General features: G+C 43.6%; 1 protein-coding gene across 3 annotated transcripts in view; it reads right to left on the bottom strand.

Moving 5' to 3' along the window:
- Positions 1 to 430: 430 nt before the first annotated feature.
- OTOL1 (otolin 1) overlaps positions 431 to 18,112 on the bottom strand; it is a 52,717-nt gene continuing 35,035 nt past the window's right edge. For all 3 annotated transcript variants that reach the window (XM_074878447.1, XM_074878449.1, XM_074878450.1), the window contains exons 3-9: positions 10,643 to 10,838; positions 9,516 to 9,600; positions 6,346 to 6,479; positions 4,869 to 5,228; positions 3,163 to 3,252; positions 2,188 to 2,259; positions 431 to 2,048 (exon numbers count right to left, since the gene is read on the bottom strand). In XM_074878447.1, coding sequence (XP_074734548.1) covers positions 1,153 to 2,048; positions 2,188 to 2,259; positions 3,163 to 3,252; positions 4,869 to 5,220 — 1,410 coding nt within the window. In that variant the 5' untranslated portion in view covers positions 5,221 to 5,228; positions 6,346 to 6,479; positions 9,516 to 9,600; positions 10,643 to 10,838 and the 3' untranslated portion in view covers positions 431 to 1,152. The remainder of the gene's footprint in view (positions 2,049 to 2,187; positions 2,260 to 3,162; positions 3,253 to 4,868; positions 5,229 to 6,345; positions 6,480 to 9,515; positions 9,601 to 10,642; positions 10,839 to 18,112) is intronic.

The raw sequence follows: 18,112 nt of genomic DNA, 5'->3' as shown, positions 1-18,112 counted from the left end.
AGCCTAATTCACCCTGTCCACGTCAGGGTCAGACCCAGCATTCATCAAATCACTGGGAAAATGTCCCAGGTTTGCGACTGCCTGAGAAGACAAGTAAATCCCAGTGCCACTGCAGGCTAACTATGGGACTTGAGTTTTATTTCTAAAAAAAGAGTGATTGCAGCAATTTTGTGTTAGTTAATAGGCCAAAGGTAGCATAAAGTTACTACGATAAGAGAAGGTGCATTAATAAGGAAATATATCCAGAGATTATTTAATGTCGTACTTTTATTTCACAAGAGTCAGTTCCATTTTGGTAAACCAGCTTTCTAAAAATGTGCCCACACATCCACTGGGCCTTCACAACGCCTCAGGACTCGTGCGGGTGCCAAAGCCGACTCCTGGCTGCCTCCTCCTCCTCCTCCTCCTCCTCCCTGCAGCCGAGGGCTGACCCCACAGCATCAGATGAATTGTTAGTGGTTCAGAAATGGGGTTTCTGAGTAGCCTAATAAATTGGATTATGGATCTCTCAGTTACTTTTGAAAGTTTCAGATATTGTCCTAAGGACAATAGTTAGGGTTTTTTTGCACTGCTCAAATAGCTCTAATACTCTTTTAGAAAAACCTTTATATAATTCATGACCAAGTCTAAACTACTAGATAATACTTATTCAATGATAAAATAACTTTAAATCTTTTCATGAGACTTCAAGAAACCTACTGCTCATGTTCATGTCTGATTAAACTCTATAAATCAAACTCTGCAGTCTTTACCAAAACCAATAGTTATCAGTACTGATTTCCAGAGGAGTTTTGACCATGCAAGGATTGCAGGAGCTGACCTGATTAAAATTGCAGTCGGACAATGAGTTTCATTACATAATTTTAAGAGACTAATTTCAAACCTGAAGTCTGTGATGTGAAATCCCCTCCCCATGCCGGTCCTGCTGGCGTTTGGACAATGGTTTCTCTCAGCCATCACCCACCTGCACAAAGGACTTGCTGCTTCTTGGGGCTGCTAGCTAAAACTAATCCATATATTGCAAATATAAATATTTTTGTTAAAAGATCATGAAACCTAGCAACTAAACCAATACGTTAAAAGGATGCTCATTTCTCCTCTTGTAGGCAGAGAGAAAAGCACGTTTCTCAGTAATATCTTTGCCTTTTAAATCTATAGCAGGATCTCAAAAACATCTGGATACAGAAGAAATCCCGTAAAGACGCTGTCGTCCTCAGCGCTGACATAGACCCCGTTCCAGTCCCGCGCCACCTCCAGCCACACCTGGTCACCCGCGCTCAGCTTGAGGACGGTCAGGAAGGATGCCTGGTCGATCTCCTGGCCGTAGAGCGTCTCACGGGCTTTAGCCACCTTCCTGTTACGGGCCACGAGGCTGACGCGGGCTGGACGCCCTCTCACCGTCAGGTGGTAGGCAAAGACGTATGCCCCAGGCACGCTGCAGTTGAATTTCCCAGTGGAAGGGTTGTAATCTTCTTGGTCGTTGTACAAGATCTTGTCAAATCGAATGGGAACGTTGGGCGGAGGGAAGGGCTTGGACAAACCAGCGCTGAACGCTGATCGCAGGAGCTTTGCGGTGTCCCCTCGGGCGCCCTTCGCCCCACGGGAGCCTTTCTTTCCTGGGGCCCCTCGGCCTCCCTTGCTGCCGGCAACCCCCTTGGGCCCAGAAGGTCCCGTCATGCCGGTGGGTCCCAGGTCCCCTTTATCACCCTTACTTCCTTGCTCACCCTTTTCTCCCTGTTTTCCATCCACCCCCTGAATACCCTCAATCCCCATCTCCCCTTTGCTCCCTTTTTCTCCCTTCATCCCCCCTTCCCCTCTTTCTCCCTTTGCACCTCTTCCCCCCGGCTCCCCGCAGTACCCTTTCTCCCCCATGTCTCCTTTTTCCCCTTTGTCACCCTGTTCTCCATCCGCTCCCGGGTCTCCAGCATCCCCCCTATCTCCCTTGTCTCCTTTGGTCCCGTTCTCACAAGTGTCCCCTTTGGACCCCTTTTGCCCCTTCAGTCCAGGGAAGCCGTAGTTGCCCTTATTGCCTTTTACTCCACCTTCACCTAGGAAAAGGGCAAAGTGGGGGGAAAAAAAACATTTAAAACATTAATACTGGATTGATTGGGAGATGGAAGGGCATCACCAACAGCAAAGGGACAGGTCGGTGCAATATTCCTGGGTTTCCCAGCCCGTGTTACGTACCTTGCAGCCCAGGTTTGCCTGGATAACCGGGGTTTCCACTTACTCCTCGCTCGCCTTGCTCCCCTTTGCTTCCTAGGACATTTCACCATTAATATACTGGTGGTGGTGGTGTCTGCAGCACAGCAACCATTACACCGAAGATGACTGGTACCGTTTTGCATGTGTCCCTCACTTCATTAATAAAACAGGCATGAGCAATGCGTGTTTTCAAGAAATGCCTTCAGAACCCTCGGCTGAATCCCACAGCACCGTCACGCAGACAACTGCATCTCACTCAAATGTTGGATTTCTGACTCTAATCAGCGCCTCGTTGGGAGGCGGCTGCTGCTGTTTAATGGCAAGGTGGAGAAGATGACAGCTCTGTGTTTCTCACTCCAGGATTGCCAAATGTCTTGTTCAAGAAGTGAATCAAAGCCTAAGAGGCTGCACTGATGAGCTGCACAGCACGCAGCTGCTGGTACCCCCGTTACCAGTTTTGTGGTGTGTTTCTCCATGACCAAAGGCAGCCACTGGATCCTACCAATGGGCTGTGGCAGCAGGACAGAGCTGCTCTGAGCCTGAAATAAAGGCCAGGGTTTCCTTTTGGGTACTACTGATGGATAATAATTGCTTTCCATCTTAGCTGAAATAATTTTGCCTGAGATGCTTAAATGGAAATGCAGGTTCTACACCTGCACGTAGCTTCCGTGGTGGTTTTTTTCCTACTTACGTCCATAATCCAAAGCAAATTGAACTCAGTTTTGAAACTCCCATTCAGAGCAAGGGGTTTCAAGTGAGATCTTTATGAGCAGCTCTTCCTATACCACCTGCACATACACTACCACCATGTGAGTTACTGTGCCTGCACTAATGCCAGCTAAATCTCTCAGGGTGTCAATCCATACCAGCATACTCCGTTTCCTTTTAAAAATAATTTTTCCTACAATTTTGTGGTATTTCATGAGGTCAACAGCATGAGCAGTTAGTCTGCTTTACCTCTTTCTCCTTTAGAACCTTTTGGACCTTGAGGACCTGGCGTTCCCGGCAGACCTCGCAGACCAGCATCTCCCTTCTCCCCCTTGGGACCTGTAACATCATTACATCGACAAAATTATCTTAGTAACTCAAAGGATTAACTTTATAAATAAAATTTGCAATCATAGCTAAGCAACATGGCATTCGGGAATGCACGTAAGGCAAACCCTGTTTCCATCACCCTGGGAAGAGCTGGCTATTTTATTTGACATCATACAACCAATGCAAAGAAAAGGTGAGACAGAGGGGTTTGGCCTGAGCCCTGCAGACACTGCAGCTGAAACCCTACAGCAGGGTGCAAGGTGAGGGGTGGCAGGGGCAACGTCACACTGCTCGTGCTGACATTAGTGGGGTGCCTGCTCGCAGGTCCCCTGGTCAGGCACGCAGCTCCCCAACCTCTGCCTTTCAGCTACTGCAATCCCCAGATCTTACAGTTTTGCATTTCACTCTTGGCTGTAGTTAAACACTTTTTAAAACCAACTTTCAGCTGCCTCAGAGCCACAGGAGCTCAGACATTCATAAAACATCAGAAGTAATCTGTCTTTAATATTTGAGTGCATCTAAGGAGCTCCCATAGCTTCATAATTGCCCCTCTCCTTAAAAAGAATTAAGTCTACAAATATAAAAGTGGAACCTGGCAGACAGCTCCATGCTGCATAAAGGATGGGTTGAAAGGCAAGCAATCTAGCATCAATCTTTTTTTTTACCTTTTCATCCACTTGGGAATCTAGAGACTCCCGATGCATGTCTGGGAGCAGATTAGGGCAGCTTCAGTCATCACAACACAACCCATTTGACACAAGGACTTTTCCATCAACACTCTAGAGACGTATGAGTGCAAACTCCCTCTGTAGCCACTATAATTTCTATCAGCCAATCCCTCCGGAGCTATGGGAAGTGAAAATCCCTTGAGTACATTGTATTAAAAGAAAATTATTTCATGATTTTACCACCTTTCCTCAGACGAATAGTTTCTATCTCTAATATTGGTGCTATTAAAGTGAACATTTGCAGACTAACGCACTATTCATTATAGCAGTATTAGAATTAGGTGCTCTATAGGTATGTATTTTAGCAGTAGAAGAAAGAGACAAAGTATGTCTTATAAAATATTTAGGTGCTCTATACAGAGCTGTCTCTTGTGAGAGCAAGTATTTATTTTAAAATTTGAACCCAGAATTATTTTTGTATTTAACTTCCTCTTTTCCAAGGGGGGAAAAAAAATCCAAGAAAAAGAGGCTTTTATCATAAACCTTCAGCAAAGATATAAAAACTGCTTGCAGGTGGTCTTGAGGGTGATAAAACCACGGTTGAAGTGAATGTGAAAGTAAATCTGACTCCCAGGGATCAGACACAGGGACAGAGAATCAAAGAGCGTGGCCACACAGTGACGTGGTATGGGGCCAGCTCTGCACCACTCCCATCCAGCGTGGTCCCCATAGTGAGTGCCACGGGGAGGAAGATCTTTTTTGGGGCTTTGCTACTCATATTGGTGTTTTATAACTTCTGGAAGGTGGCTAGTGTGCACTTTTTTGCTCTGGCTTTACCCAAGGTATAATCACATTCGGTATTTGCCGCACAAGTCTCGCCGACTCATTTCTTGAAGGAAGAGCAGGAGATTCCGTGATAGGCTTTAGTTGAGAGCAGCGAGACAGGCATCACCATACCTGGGGGTCCCTGCTCCCCCGGCTGCCCCCGGGGCCCCGCAGCAGGCGGGCAGCAGTCACAGCAGTTGAAGAAGAAATCAGCTGTGTCGAGCGTGTAGTTCTCGAAGGGGAAGAGCGTGGTGGCCCCTTGGGCCGCGGGGCTTGGGGTGGGTAACTTGGCTCTGCCCGGTGCTGCCGGGAATGAGCTTTTCCCCGTGAGAGGAGTGAGGGGGGTGTGAGAGGCACCAGTGCCCACGAGCTGTAAGGTCTTTGTCTTGGTGTACTTCACAGCCGGGGTCACCTTCATGCCTGCGTGCGTGGCAGTAACAACCAGCATCACAAACGCTGAGATGGACCCCAGTGAGCTCCACATGTTGGCAGCTGTAGAAAAAGATAAACACGATGATAATAAACTGCTGCACAACACCCTCTGCATCCGCACAAAGCCAGAAGAACTGCATGAGTAGTGTCAGGTACATGCAGGCATCTGACAGGAGGACTACGTTAGAAAGCCTCATTTTATGGGGAAAATAAAGCAAAATTAGCAAAACCTTCTGCCTGTTCCCCACTATTGACCATCACCCTACAGAGCACTGGCCATCCAGCTGCTCCCATTCGCTGTGGTTGGAAGTATCAACAGTAGCTCAAGGCACTGACTGAGAGTTACGTGATCACTGGGACACGTGATGTCTCTCTTACGAGGGTATGATTAGTAATAATTCAATCACGATTTCAGACTCCAACACAACTGCACTTTATAAAAAGCTTTGCTCTGAAAGAATAAATGGAAACAAAATGAAACATCAAGTATTCCAAAAATTTTTATGTCGATTTTTTTCTTTTTTACTGTTTTCTGGACTTGCACATTCTGTTAGTGTAAACTTCCAGATCCATTCTTTTTATTTCTACAGTGTTGATTTAGCTGAACCAGGAAGAAAGAACAAAGTAAGAAGCACACAGTTTTTCCTATAGGACAGATGACGCCTCTCAGATGACTTGTCATATAAAGCATCTTTGTTTCTTTTTTAAACCAGTGTACTGATCTGTAAATACAAACGGAACAGACTCCCTTTCTTGCTGAACCTGTAATCTAACCTTCCTTAGCAGTTAAGGCACTTCATTACATGAAAAAGTCACCAGGAGAAACACTGACTATCCTTGCCATCCGGAAGGTGAAAGGAGGTCTGACTCAAAGTCAGGTATTTGGAGGCTGGATTACAATCTTTCCATCTTTAAGAATTCAGTTTTAGAGGAAAGGGCCATGATTTTTTCCATTTTCACACAAAACCAAATCATTTATGGAAAATTGATTATCCCCACAAAATCCCCAGTGATCACTGTTGCCCACTGCTGCCGTTCAACCCATTCTTCACCCCATCAGCTCCAGTAAAGGATAAATTATCCCTTCTTCATGCACGTGTCGCATTAGGACAGGATACCAGGCACTGATTTTTGTCATAAGCTCATATTTCTCCCAACCAGCCCCTGCCAACCTTACCATGAAGAGTTTAACTCTGGGGTGGTTGGCACGGGAGGGCAGCGCTCAGCACAGGCAGGCAGAGAGGAGCCAGACCTTACAGGCTGGTAGCAGGGAAACAGCCGCAGTCACAGAGAAGGAGGGACATCTGCTGTCTAGGAAGAGAAAAAAAAAGCCCCAAATTCTCCTTTTGAAGAATATATTCAGGATGTGGGAGTGTTTTGTCACCGCTGGAGATGATAACTAAATAAACCCATAACTTCCACACACCTAAAGCCGGCAGCAGAAACTGCGACTTTACACACCTAATAACTTTATGGGGAAAAAGGTTTCAAATCAAAACCTTTTCTATGTTTTACTGTCACAAACCACTTCTGCAACAAGCTCTAAAACCAGGCACTCTCCAGTTACATAGCCAGACTGATGGATTGCTGTCAAATACTGGAAAAACACAGTTAATAAAAAAAATATACCCTACCAATCTGGTTAGAAAATAAATTTCTCAGAGCAAGGAATCGTTAAACAGGTTTTCATTATAATGGGCAAGACTGTTTCTAAAATAATTATTCCTAAACATATACATGCATTTTAATAAAACTGAAATTTTGGACTTTTTCATTACATTAGCTCACCAGCACCAATTCTAAAATCATTCATTTGAATCCCCCCACTAGGAAAGATCATGATTCGCAGTGGACACAAAATATGAAGTTAAACTCTGCTGCAGTGACATCTCGTTCAGTACATCTATATTTAATTGGACCTAAATATCTACTAATTATTAGCATGTGTCCCATAATAACATTGTAACAATACACTTGTTCTTTTGTTTGGTCCCTAAAATGATAGTATTTAGATATTCCAGTTTGAAACAGGTATTTAACCCCAGTCTCCCAGCTTTAAATATCAGGGGGATGATTGCACTTTCTGTTATTTAATTATTTCAAGTTCTTATACAGGGGAAGGAAAACACTAGTCCTCATGCATCTATACATTCATTTCAGACAGTAACTTGTCTCGAGACAAATTATATTGCCACTATGTCTTAAATTTTATGACTTCATTGCAAATATCCCGTCTGAAGACTAAATGACCCGTGCGTGCTATCTCCTACCTTATAAATGGTCCTGCTCCCAGGACGACCCCCCCTCCATGGCACTTTGAAAAAGACAATCTTATTTTCAGAGAGAATCAGTTTTATTTGTGTAACAGCTGCTCCCGTGGCCAATGAGAGCCTGCACGGTGTGGGGAGAAGCGGGGATTGGCAAAGTCCCTTGAAAGGAGCAAAGCGACATTGAAATCCGAGGAAATTCAAACGCTCTCCCTGGGCTGGGATGTTGCTCTTCACATGGGACTTTTTTGGCTCTTCCCCCAACACCAGTTTTTGGGGCTTTAGGGACACGCCTCTTTCAACTCACAGCATCAGGTTTTGGTGCCATCAGACTCAGTGTGAATTTGTGTATTTGCTTCAGCAGGGTCCAGGTTCCTCTCTCAGTATTCAGTGTGCAGAGTTTGGCATCGCAACCCCCTCCTTGAGGTGGGAGTTTCGAAAAGGTAAAAGAGAAATTACAGAAATAGCTGTACGGGATCTTGAGTGCATGCGTGCACGTTGCAGCATGGAAACACACCAAAAGGGGAATTCAGCCTCAAATCTGGGCCATCCCAGAGACGGGGCAAGCAAATGCTTTCCTCTCCCTCCACCTTTGGTGGGCGGCCGTGCTGCACTGCAGGGCGGCAGAACAAAACCCTGCTGGGAAAAGGGACAAATCCACCCCAGGAGGGTTGCTACGACATTGTTCTTATTGGAAGTGATAACCACTCTGGATTTCATAGGCTAATTGATTTTTTCCCAGCAATCACAGCACTCGTTTCCTTCCCCGGTGACCTTAAAATGGGCCAGCATTTATTCTTAGATTTCCCAGCCCGGTTCAGAGTGCAGTATGAAACACAGGAATGTGAGGCTGCCTTTCATTGCCTTGTCTTGGTGAAATAGGAGCAAGGAACCGGTCTCATTCAATCAGTCTGAATTTACTACATACCAGTACACTCAAAGCTCGGCTGCCGGACAAGAAAGGCTGCTTGTTTCAGGCAGGCTGGAGAAAACAATCAATTCTCCTTTAATGTAAGTGGAGAGAATCGTAATCCTCCATGATTTATTTTCAACCACCCTTTCCTGAACAGCTTTCAGCAATAAAAGGTTAATTAAGGAAAGTCTATCACTAAGCATACCAGTCTAGACTGATTCACCAGCTTTTCAGGCTATTCCAAAGAAATCAATTAGGAGTTTTGTGGCGAGATGCTCTAACCCTGTGTAGGGCATGGGCTTGTCACAGCTCCTGCAACAGAACCTCCACCAGCACTCACTGGTGCTCATTTGTACTGCTGAAAACAGAGATGGATCCTGAATTCAAACAGCTCTTCTTTAAACATTAATAACCCTATTCAATACTGTAATTGGACTCAATGTTTTAAAATGGAGTTAAAAATACTTGTGTCTTCAGCAGTTATATTTCTGACAAGATCATGGATACATAAATTGAAGATAAAAGGCAATCAAACCAACTATAACAAAATCCTTACTTTGATCTTAACTCAGGACTTTTCATTAGCAACAGAAGTTATTTAATAGGGGAAGATTAACCATTTTTAACCAAGAATACTGCAGTTTACTGTGTTGCCTCCATACTCACCAAAGCTACTCTTTCACGGACTTCAATTTAATGCCATATTTGCTGCACACTAAAGCTAAAGCAAGAAATACAGCTTTAAGGGTTGGACTAGGTGATCTTCAAGGTCTTTTCCAACCTAGATGATTCTGTGATTCTGTGAATCCTGGGTTAGTGTATTTTCCTGAACAGCTTGAATAGTAGCAGTCTGCAATAGTAGTATTAGCTTATGTGACAACTGCAGCTTTTTTATTCAAACAGTGCTTACTGAGTTACTGAAGCAGTTTAGAAAACTCATAGGTTGAGAGTGCAAATTAAGATTTAGCACTAGATTAATCACTCCGTTTATTCAGGGGATCTAGATCTACATTTTACTGATATAAATGATGCATGTGGGCCATTAAGATTCCTTCAAAGTACATTTCAAACACACTCCTAGCCTTGCATATTTGCAGATAGCTGGTTTTGACTGAGATTTGCAAAGTTAAATTAAAAAAAAGCTGTGTCCATGCTACTGATTTCTACCTGAGGCTTCTCCCTGGGGGGGTCCTGAACCTGGATGTGGCCACAGCAACCTTGTCCTTGCGGGATCCTCTCCCTGGCTGCCGTTCTGAAACACAGAGGGATACAGCAAACTGTGTAAATATAGTTTGTATTAAATTAACAAAGTATTTCTTCAATGAGATCAGCAAAGGAGAGTCAAAAAGCACCTCGCAGAGGGGTCCACTTCCAATTATTTGCGAATGAAAATAGAAAATTTAGACCTGCAGATACAAGGTAGACTGATAAACTAAAAAAATCTGGTTTGGAAATACAATAAAGGAGGAAACTGAAGCAGCATAGAAAATAAGCCAGGTTTGTAATAATAGGTAATTTAAAATCTTAATGCTCAAGTATCAAGAAGGCAAACTGGAAAAGAGAATATTCACAGAGAGCAGGAAGTGGGTAAAAATGGAAGTAAATTACATTTTGCTGGGTAAGAACTGTTAAAAGGAGATTAACATTCCTATGTGAAAAAACAATTAATACTTCTCACAAGATTTCCCACAATGATTTAGCAGATCTCCTGGAAGAGGCCCTCCTTTCATCCCCCCATTAATTTTATTTTCTGAAACACTGAAACGTGTTCTGGTTTCCTTTATACATTATCAGAAAACAACTGAGCTAAACAGAAAACAGGCTGAAAATAAAATTTTCTGCTATGTTGTTAATTAGGGGCAGGAATATTTCCATATGAGACATACAATAGATAAATTCATCAAGTCAAGATACAACTTTTTTTCTCCTCTCTTATGTACTCAATATGCCGTAGCCTCCTAATTGTCACTTAGAGGCAGCACTAAATGGACAGCAGGAATTCGCCCTTGCTGGGTGAAAGAAAAAAAAGCAGAAAGCTGCTTTGTTTCTTTTGAAGACCCACTGGAAAAGCTATAATTTCATTTTCTCCCCCATTTTCCCTGTGCTTTCTCTTCTTTTTCAACCTGGAAATCCAGCCAGCCCGTGTTTTCCAGGCTGACCCCTTTTTACAGGGACTTCAGGGTCTCCTTTGGGCCCCAACAATTCTCAGATGCCAGGTGACCCCATGTGTCCCTTCCAGACCTTCTCATCCATTTCTCCTCTGTCCCCCTTGGACGCCTTTTCTCCCCAGTTACCTCTCAGTCCTGTGTCACCTCTGGGATCCAGTTACTCCTTGTAGCTTGCAGATCCTGGAGGCCTTCCAGGACCAGTTTGTCGCCTCCATGAAAGAAGTCCTGCTTCACCACTGAGCACCTCATTGCTCTTCTCCCTTTGGTCCTCACTGTCCAGGTCGTCCTGGGGGTCCTTGTATTCCTCTCTTCCCAGTGTACCCTGGTTTACCCACAAAAGGGAAAAAAATGGTTAAATTCCCTTTACTAAGAACAACATGTCAGAATAGACAGAATACAGCTCTGTACGAGAACCTTCACTAGTCATAAAATTACATGTTCACCTAATAATGTCAAATTTTTCTATGTGACATATGACTATTGAGAACTAAGCTGTAAGGGGTGTAAAAACACCACAACAAAGCAAGCAAAATATAAAAGATCAAAATCTTTTTCCACCTGGAGATGCTGCTATTCAGATGCCATGGAGAACAGCCCACTCTGGGGACACTGCAGCCATCCTGGAAGCCAGGAGGTCATGTGTGCTGTGCCCACATGTACAGCATTTGAGATGCTAGTTTGCATTTTTTTTGCAAAAGAAAGAATTATGAACTAAATGATTGAGAGAAATAAAACATAAAATTAAAAAAAAAAAAAAAAAGGAATTTGTCTCTACAGTTGTTCTGTTTTCAGCTTAAAATTTTGGGGGGCTTTCATTTGTGATAAGAACTTTAAATAGTGTGTGGTGTAAATATTAAACATTTATGTAGAAAAATGAGCTACTACTCATGTAGGATTTTAAAATGCTTGACTTGAAAAAAATACTGCCATAGGGATTTTCATTGGATGCAAAGGAATGATCTCCCTGTAAAATCAGTATAATTGCATTTAGTGTTATTAAGATTCAGATATCAAGGGGAAAATAAGATCAGAAATAGATCTGCATCAGTCTATGCCAGTATATCCCACAAACCCTACACCATATTTTGTTTTAAATTTCCTAAATCTGCAGGATGGCAGTGCAGTTCCACCTAAATAGAGATTTATTGCACTTTAAAATATAATGGCTAGAAGGACCCAAAAGCTACCGTTTCACATAAATAATCATTTAGGGAGTTATTTAAGGACTATAAGAACTTCATGATACCTATTACATTCTATCGAGTCAATCACTCTAAGAGTCCCTAAATGCATATTTAAAATACCAGTAACATGTACTTATTTATGTGAGAGACTGGAATTAGAGCAGACGAGTTGCTGTAGCTCATCGGGCTGAACTCCTACACTGCTGCCGATTTTTGAAGCCCTTTCAGGGGTGTTAAATGGCCCCGCAAACAAATGCACCCCCCCTTGCATCATACCGCTGCAGTGGGGAGCAGAGTGTAGCCCTGCTCCAAGCCCTGCTCCGGGGCACGGATCTCTTTTGTCAGGATCTACAGATGCCTCCGGTCTTGACTAAAAACACATCCATTGTGCTCGTCTGGAAACTCTAGACCGCCAAAGGTAAAAAGGGATCAAATTGCCTGGCTCCCCTTTTTCACCCTGGTCTCCCTTTGTGTGTGGGGCTCGAGGATGTCACAGAAACCCTGCGTTTCTGGTGTACTGCTGTTTTCCTTCAGTGTGTTTAAGAAACAAAATAGTCCTCAATAGCCGTGCCTTTGCTAATAGCAAGTGGTGGGATTGTTTCCCTCCTTGTCCCCAGCACCACCTTTCAGGGAAGATGATATTTGCTGGGGGGGGAGGTTTGAAATGCCAGGCTGGTTGGTGATAGTGGCTTGTCAGCCCCTCCGCTGGCCACATGCTGGGGCTGAGGATGCCAAAGCAGCCCAGAATCCTGCCGAGTGCCACCCTCTGGGACCACTTTGGTGGCATGTCCGCAACCCAAGTCAGCAGGGACAGTGGGTGCCCCTGGCAGGTCCCCTGTTCCTGGTCCCCGCTGCTCCTGGTATCAATGGGAACCAGCTGACTGCACCACGAGCAAGAGCTTTCCCAGCAAAATGATTACTTCTAAAAGACGTAAGAGAAAAGATACACAGTCACAACACAGTGCAAGAGCCTCACCTGAAGAATATCTACCAATGCAGAAATTTCCTTCCCACCCACAGATATGGAGATTGTTGCATTCACAAGATTAGATGCTAAATTAAAGAAGAAAAACTGCATATATTGTACAGTCCTTAAAGAAGCACAGAAAGATCTCCACTGTCACTATTTGCAGGACACACAGAGCAACAGCTGCTTCATTGCAGCTTCCTGAAAATTATATTTTCTGGTTGAAGTCTCCTTTTCCATGTTTAATATATGAAATCCATGAGCTAGACCCAGTACCTACTACCTATGATGTAATGTGCTGCCTTTGTGTTCCTTCATGAGCAAATTCTGCAGCCCAAAGTGGCCACTAGACACTTCATGATGTATAGCCCAGTATTTAATTATTCTGAGGTCAAAATCATGCCTATAGCATATTATGAACCAGCAGGTTTATGTATCCAAATTTGTAACTGATTATGTTTGAACAGATACCTGATTCAAAATATTTATACATACATATATATACATGCACATATATATAAATGGGAGTATTTCTAGGAAATTTTCCTATTGCATATTGTTGAACTCAAAGAATAAAAAGTGCACCACAAAGTTTTATTTTGTCTCTAATTTTTTGTACCCTTGATCGTACTGCCTTATTTGCCTGTTGTCTCACTCATCCCACGTACCCGCCTTCCCCAAAGTTTTTAGGGGTACATCCCATCATTCCAATGCATTTTTTTCTTTGCAAAGACCCTACAGGCCCATAAAGGCCAAATAGCTAAAGTTCAAAAGTTGGTCCAAAATTGTGAATCACCATTGTTTAAAAATTCAAACTCTAATATTCACATTTTTTAATTTTTTTTTTTTTTTACAAATCAGGGAAGATTTGGCCATACAGCTGCTGTTGTACTTGGATCGGGTGCAATTATTCTCATATATGTAAAGTTCCCATAAAGTTCCACAGACAAATAAAATCGACTTGGCTGGCTGACAAGTTTTAGGAAGGTTTTTTTACTATTAGAACAGGCAACATTTACCAAAGGTGTATGCCGGGATCACTAACACAGCAGCAGCCTATTAATCAGCAAAGGGCAGGTGTTTTCTGAGAAACTCTATGCCAGCACTGTGGATTAAGCCAAATATTATCAGTTTTCATCTATTTATTTCACAGAGGGTCTCTCTAGCTCCATACACCTGCCACTTTCCCTTCTGAAAGACAAAATTTGATTAAAATCAGAAGCTTATGCCTACACACCTTCTTTTTCAAAAGGGAAATGTAGTATCAAGAAGCAAGTCAGGCACCAATACTGCCAACCCTCGAGTTTTGCCATGAGAATTAGGATATTCAGTACTCTTAAAGCTTAATCTCTTAAAACCCTGTGATTGCAGAAAATTGCAGATTTCATTTTTAAAAGTCAGTTCTGAGCCTTGTGTTTAAAAGGCTCAGACTCTAGGAGGTAAATGACAATAATCCCAAACGTAATTATATTTAAACTTTTCCAGTCTCATAATTTGAGAAAAAAATGACTCACAGCTTGTACTATTTAAGGGACATCCACCTGGTAACTACAACCATTTTTACATAAATTGATAAGCCACGTTTCTGATTTCTGAGTTGCATTGTGCCCTTGCCAGTATTAAGATGTATACATATGTGAGCTCGTTTGGGCTGGGGTAGAGTGAATTTTCTTCATGGTAGCTGTATGGGGCCGTGTTTTGGATTTGTGCCCTAAACAGTGTTGATAACACAGGGATGTTTTCGTTACTGCTGAGCCCGGCTTACCCAGAGCCAAGGCCTCTTCTGCTCCTCACCCCACCCCACCAGTGCCCAAGGGGCTGGGAGGGGGCACAGCCAGGACAGCTGACCCCAACTGACCCCAGGGCCATCCCACACCACATGGCGTCATGCTCAGCACATAGAGCTGGGGAGGAGGAGGAAGAGGGGGATGTTCAGAGTTGTGGCATTTGTCCCCCAAGGCACCGTTACGTGTGACGCAGCCCGGCTGTCCTGGGGGTGGCTGAGCCCCTGCCTGCCCAGGGGAAGTGGGGAATGAATCCCTTGTTTGGCTTTGCTTGTGCACGGCTTTTGCTTATTAAACCACCTTTATCTAAACCCACGAGTTTTCTTACTTCTACTTCTCTTCCCCATCCAATGGGGGAGGAAGTCAGTGAGCGGCTGGGTGGGGCTCAGTTGCCAGCTGGGGTTAAACCACGACAGTATGAATAGTATCAACTAAAATATCAGGACACTGGAGTCAGTGATAGACTCAGCCCTTTGCTAGTCCTCAGCTACACCACCGGGCTCTTAATTATTGTAGGTTTTAAATAAAGTCAATGTTCAAGCTGCACCTGCCCAAGAGATGGCAATGTCTCACTGTCAGACACAGCCTGTCCAAGGCAAAGTGCTTTGCATTCGCAAAAGCTTTTGTCCTAAGCTTATTATTCCATGCTAAACACTGCAATCATTATCTATTTTAATATTGTGAAATCCAGTCAGTCTGAAATTACCCAAGTTAATAAGCATCTCATGAAGCAAAGGGCTTAGAGATCTCCACAACAGCAAATTTTATTCAGCAGAGAATCTTGTCCTGCTCCGCTGTGGCACAACGTCCACACGCAGTGACGCAGGCTCCTTTGCAGGTTATTTTACATTGGGAGGTGTTGCAACACTCCTTGGAAATAAGGAAATGGAAATATCTACTTTCCTTTAACCCAAATTCTTCTTTGTTCTGGCAAATATACGTTTTGTAATAAAGCAAGGTTACAGCACAGGTCACGGTGTTTTAAAGACTTGCTGCAACCTTAAAATCATGATAGGAAGCAAAAAATCAGGGAACAAATTGTCTGCGTATGTGCTGGACTCCAAAATTATTGGGAGTTTATAGTATTTACAAAATTAAAATGCAACAGAGAGGGAGAAAATTGTTTTTTCTGACATACAAACTAGATGCAAGGGACTCTGGATCAACACTAAAGTCAGAGGAAAGATTCCCACTGATTTCTTCGGAACAGATGCCTAATACCCATGCAAGGTGAAAATTAACTATCCTAGAAACACACCTCCCTGTTTAACAACAGGCGAGAGGCAGTGTGAGAAGAACATCGTGGTCTGGGGCTCATTTCACACCTCAGCACGCTCAGAGACGAGCTGCAGAGGCAGTGAGACACACATCGGGTTTGCATCTCCCAAAAAGCGTAACCAGCCCTGGTCTCCTGGGGGGTGGCTGCAGTTGCCAGTGTGGGGCTGGAAGAGCATCTTCTGGCTCTGCCACAGCTCTGTTATGAGACTTTCACAAGCAGGAGTATCTCATGCTCTGTGGGGTTACACTCCCACCCACCACAGCACCATCTATCTTTCTCCCACACACATTTATCCTAATTTCCCCTGAAGATCCCCTGAGAGGAGCCACTGTGCAAACCTCTCCACCTCCTCTGCACCTCACCCAGCATCAGCAAAAGTATCTCCAAAAGAATAATACAGGGGAATGTTAAATAAAAATAATAATAAAATATAAAAAATTATAAAATACATTGTATTTTTTAGATGTTCTGATTAGGGCAGGAGCGGAGTAGCTCCCTTTCCATCTCTCATAACAGGCCTTGAAAAGGGAGAAAGAGCAAAACGTGTCTCAGTGGGAAGGATTTCTACAGCAGAAGCTGCTGTTTGCAAGGAGGCGACAGAGCCTCGTTTGGACTCCAAATGTAGTGACAAGCTTTGCCATATGCCAGAGCTCGCGATGAAATGTGGCATATTTTCACAAGCAGAGCTGAAAGACAAAGAAGGGGGTTTCCACGCTGGCAGGTGCAGCTGTGAAGAAACAGGGATGAGGGGGCAGAAGGTGGGATGGGGAAGGATAACACACGAGGTTTCAGAAAATGTGGAGAACTGCTGCTTCAGCCAGGATCAGCACAAGAGGGCACTCCAAGTGCTCCCAACAGCCCTGCCAAGGATGGTTTTACAGCGCGCACCATCCAAAGGTGAAACACAAACATCCCGGCCCTAAACCTTAACCAACCCCACAGAACCCGGACATCCAGCAGGATACAAAACTTTTTCCCAGGATAACTTACCAACAGCCTCTAGGCGAAAATGGAGTGTTTGAACACTGAATATTTGTGATTAATAGATAAAACACAAAAAATCAGGTATCTGTGAGACCTACACTTTTCAAACCTGTTTCCACTGAGAGCAGCAATAAAGGCTGAATCTGTACGGTCAAAGTATAGAGGGGAAAACAAAAAAAACCCACCTATGGGTAAGAACTGCTCATTTTAAGAAAATTTCCCACGGCAAACTGGTATCAGAATGAGTAGGATTAATCACAAGGCTGGCTGTACTCATGCAGCATTGTGAAAGAGCATGAGGAGATGAAACAGATAGTGGATGGAATTGCGTGTTTTTAAGATGAAGGTGAAAGCCTTCTCCAGCAACTGGGTGCCACCCAGAGCAGCTGCAAAACTGGCTGGCACTGCTGTTCGGTGGGAGATTCCTTCCAGACCACCACAAAACACAGTCGCCTTCTCTAGAAGAGAATTTTAAACTCCCAGAGCAACTTCCATTTTTCTCTAAAATACTTAGGAAGCAGTTCCAGGAGCCAACCACGCGTTCACTACCACAGCCGTAGGTTGCTGCCTCCCTGCTGGGTGAAGGTAGGTAATAGCGCAAGTCATTCGGCGGATGTGGGAAGAGGAACAGCTTGTGTCTTGACGGTATGAACATTCCTGGCTGAAGCTTGCAGCATCTTTGCCTATCAGAAATCAAGGTCTCGTAGATGAGCCACTCTGCTAAGAAGAAAGTATTCTGCAATAATTAGACCTACTTGTGAATATCCATCCAGAAAAAATATTGATTTGATTTGCATTCACTCCTCCTTCTGGTTTATTTTCATGATAATTCAAACAAATAAGCTTTGTAGCAAGTAGGTATGTCACTGAAACAATAAATTTTCCAGTTAGACATGCAGGAAGAGGTATTTTTAATCCATAAACACAAATACTCACACCTGGTATCTGAGTGAGGATGTACCGAGATGTTCAGATCTCCTATAGGTCAAGAACAAGATTACAATTATAACAAGAGATCACACGCTCGCTTATAGAGCATTAACCTGGCTGTAGCAATTTCATATTGTCAAAGGGACACATCAAGAGCAGAGTGATGTGAAGATCTGACTCATGCAGGATTTCAGACCCCGCCCAGCCCTTGTACTTAAAATTGATTAATTCTTTACCTTCTAATTACTTGTTGTACCTAATCTCAGAATGCCACCCTGCCCCTCCTCTAGCTGGGGTGGAGGTAGTTACCCCAATCAGAATTTACCCAGAACACCAGTTAATATTGATATTTATGAGGACAAGTGATAGGCTGCTTATAAATAATCACAAATTTGCTGTATGCTACGTATAAACAGTTTCCCGTGCAACACAATTTCTCACACCAGACCATGGATCTTACCTTGAACA

This window comes from Strix uralensis, chromosome 9 (assembly GCF_047716275.1).
Source record: "Strix uralensis isolate ZFMK-TIS-50842 chromosome 9, bStrUra1, whole genome shotgun sequence".
NCBI classification, from domain to species: domain Eukaryota; kingdom Metazoa; phylum Chordata; class Aves; order Strigiformes; family Strigidae; genus Strix; species Strix uralensis.
The sequence above is the reverse complement of the archived record's forward strand: the minus strand, read 5'-3'. Positions and strand labels throughout refer to the sequence as shown.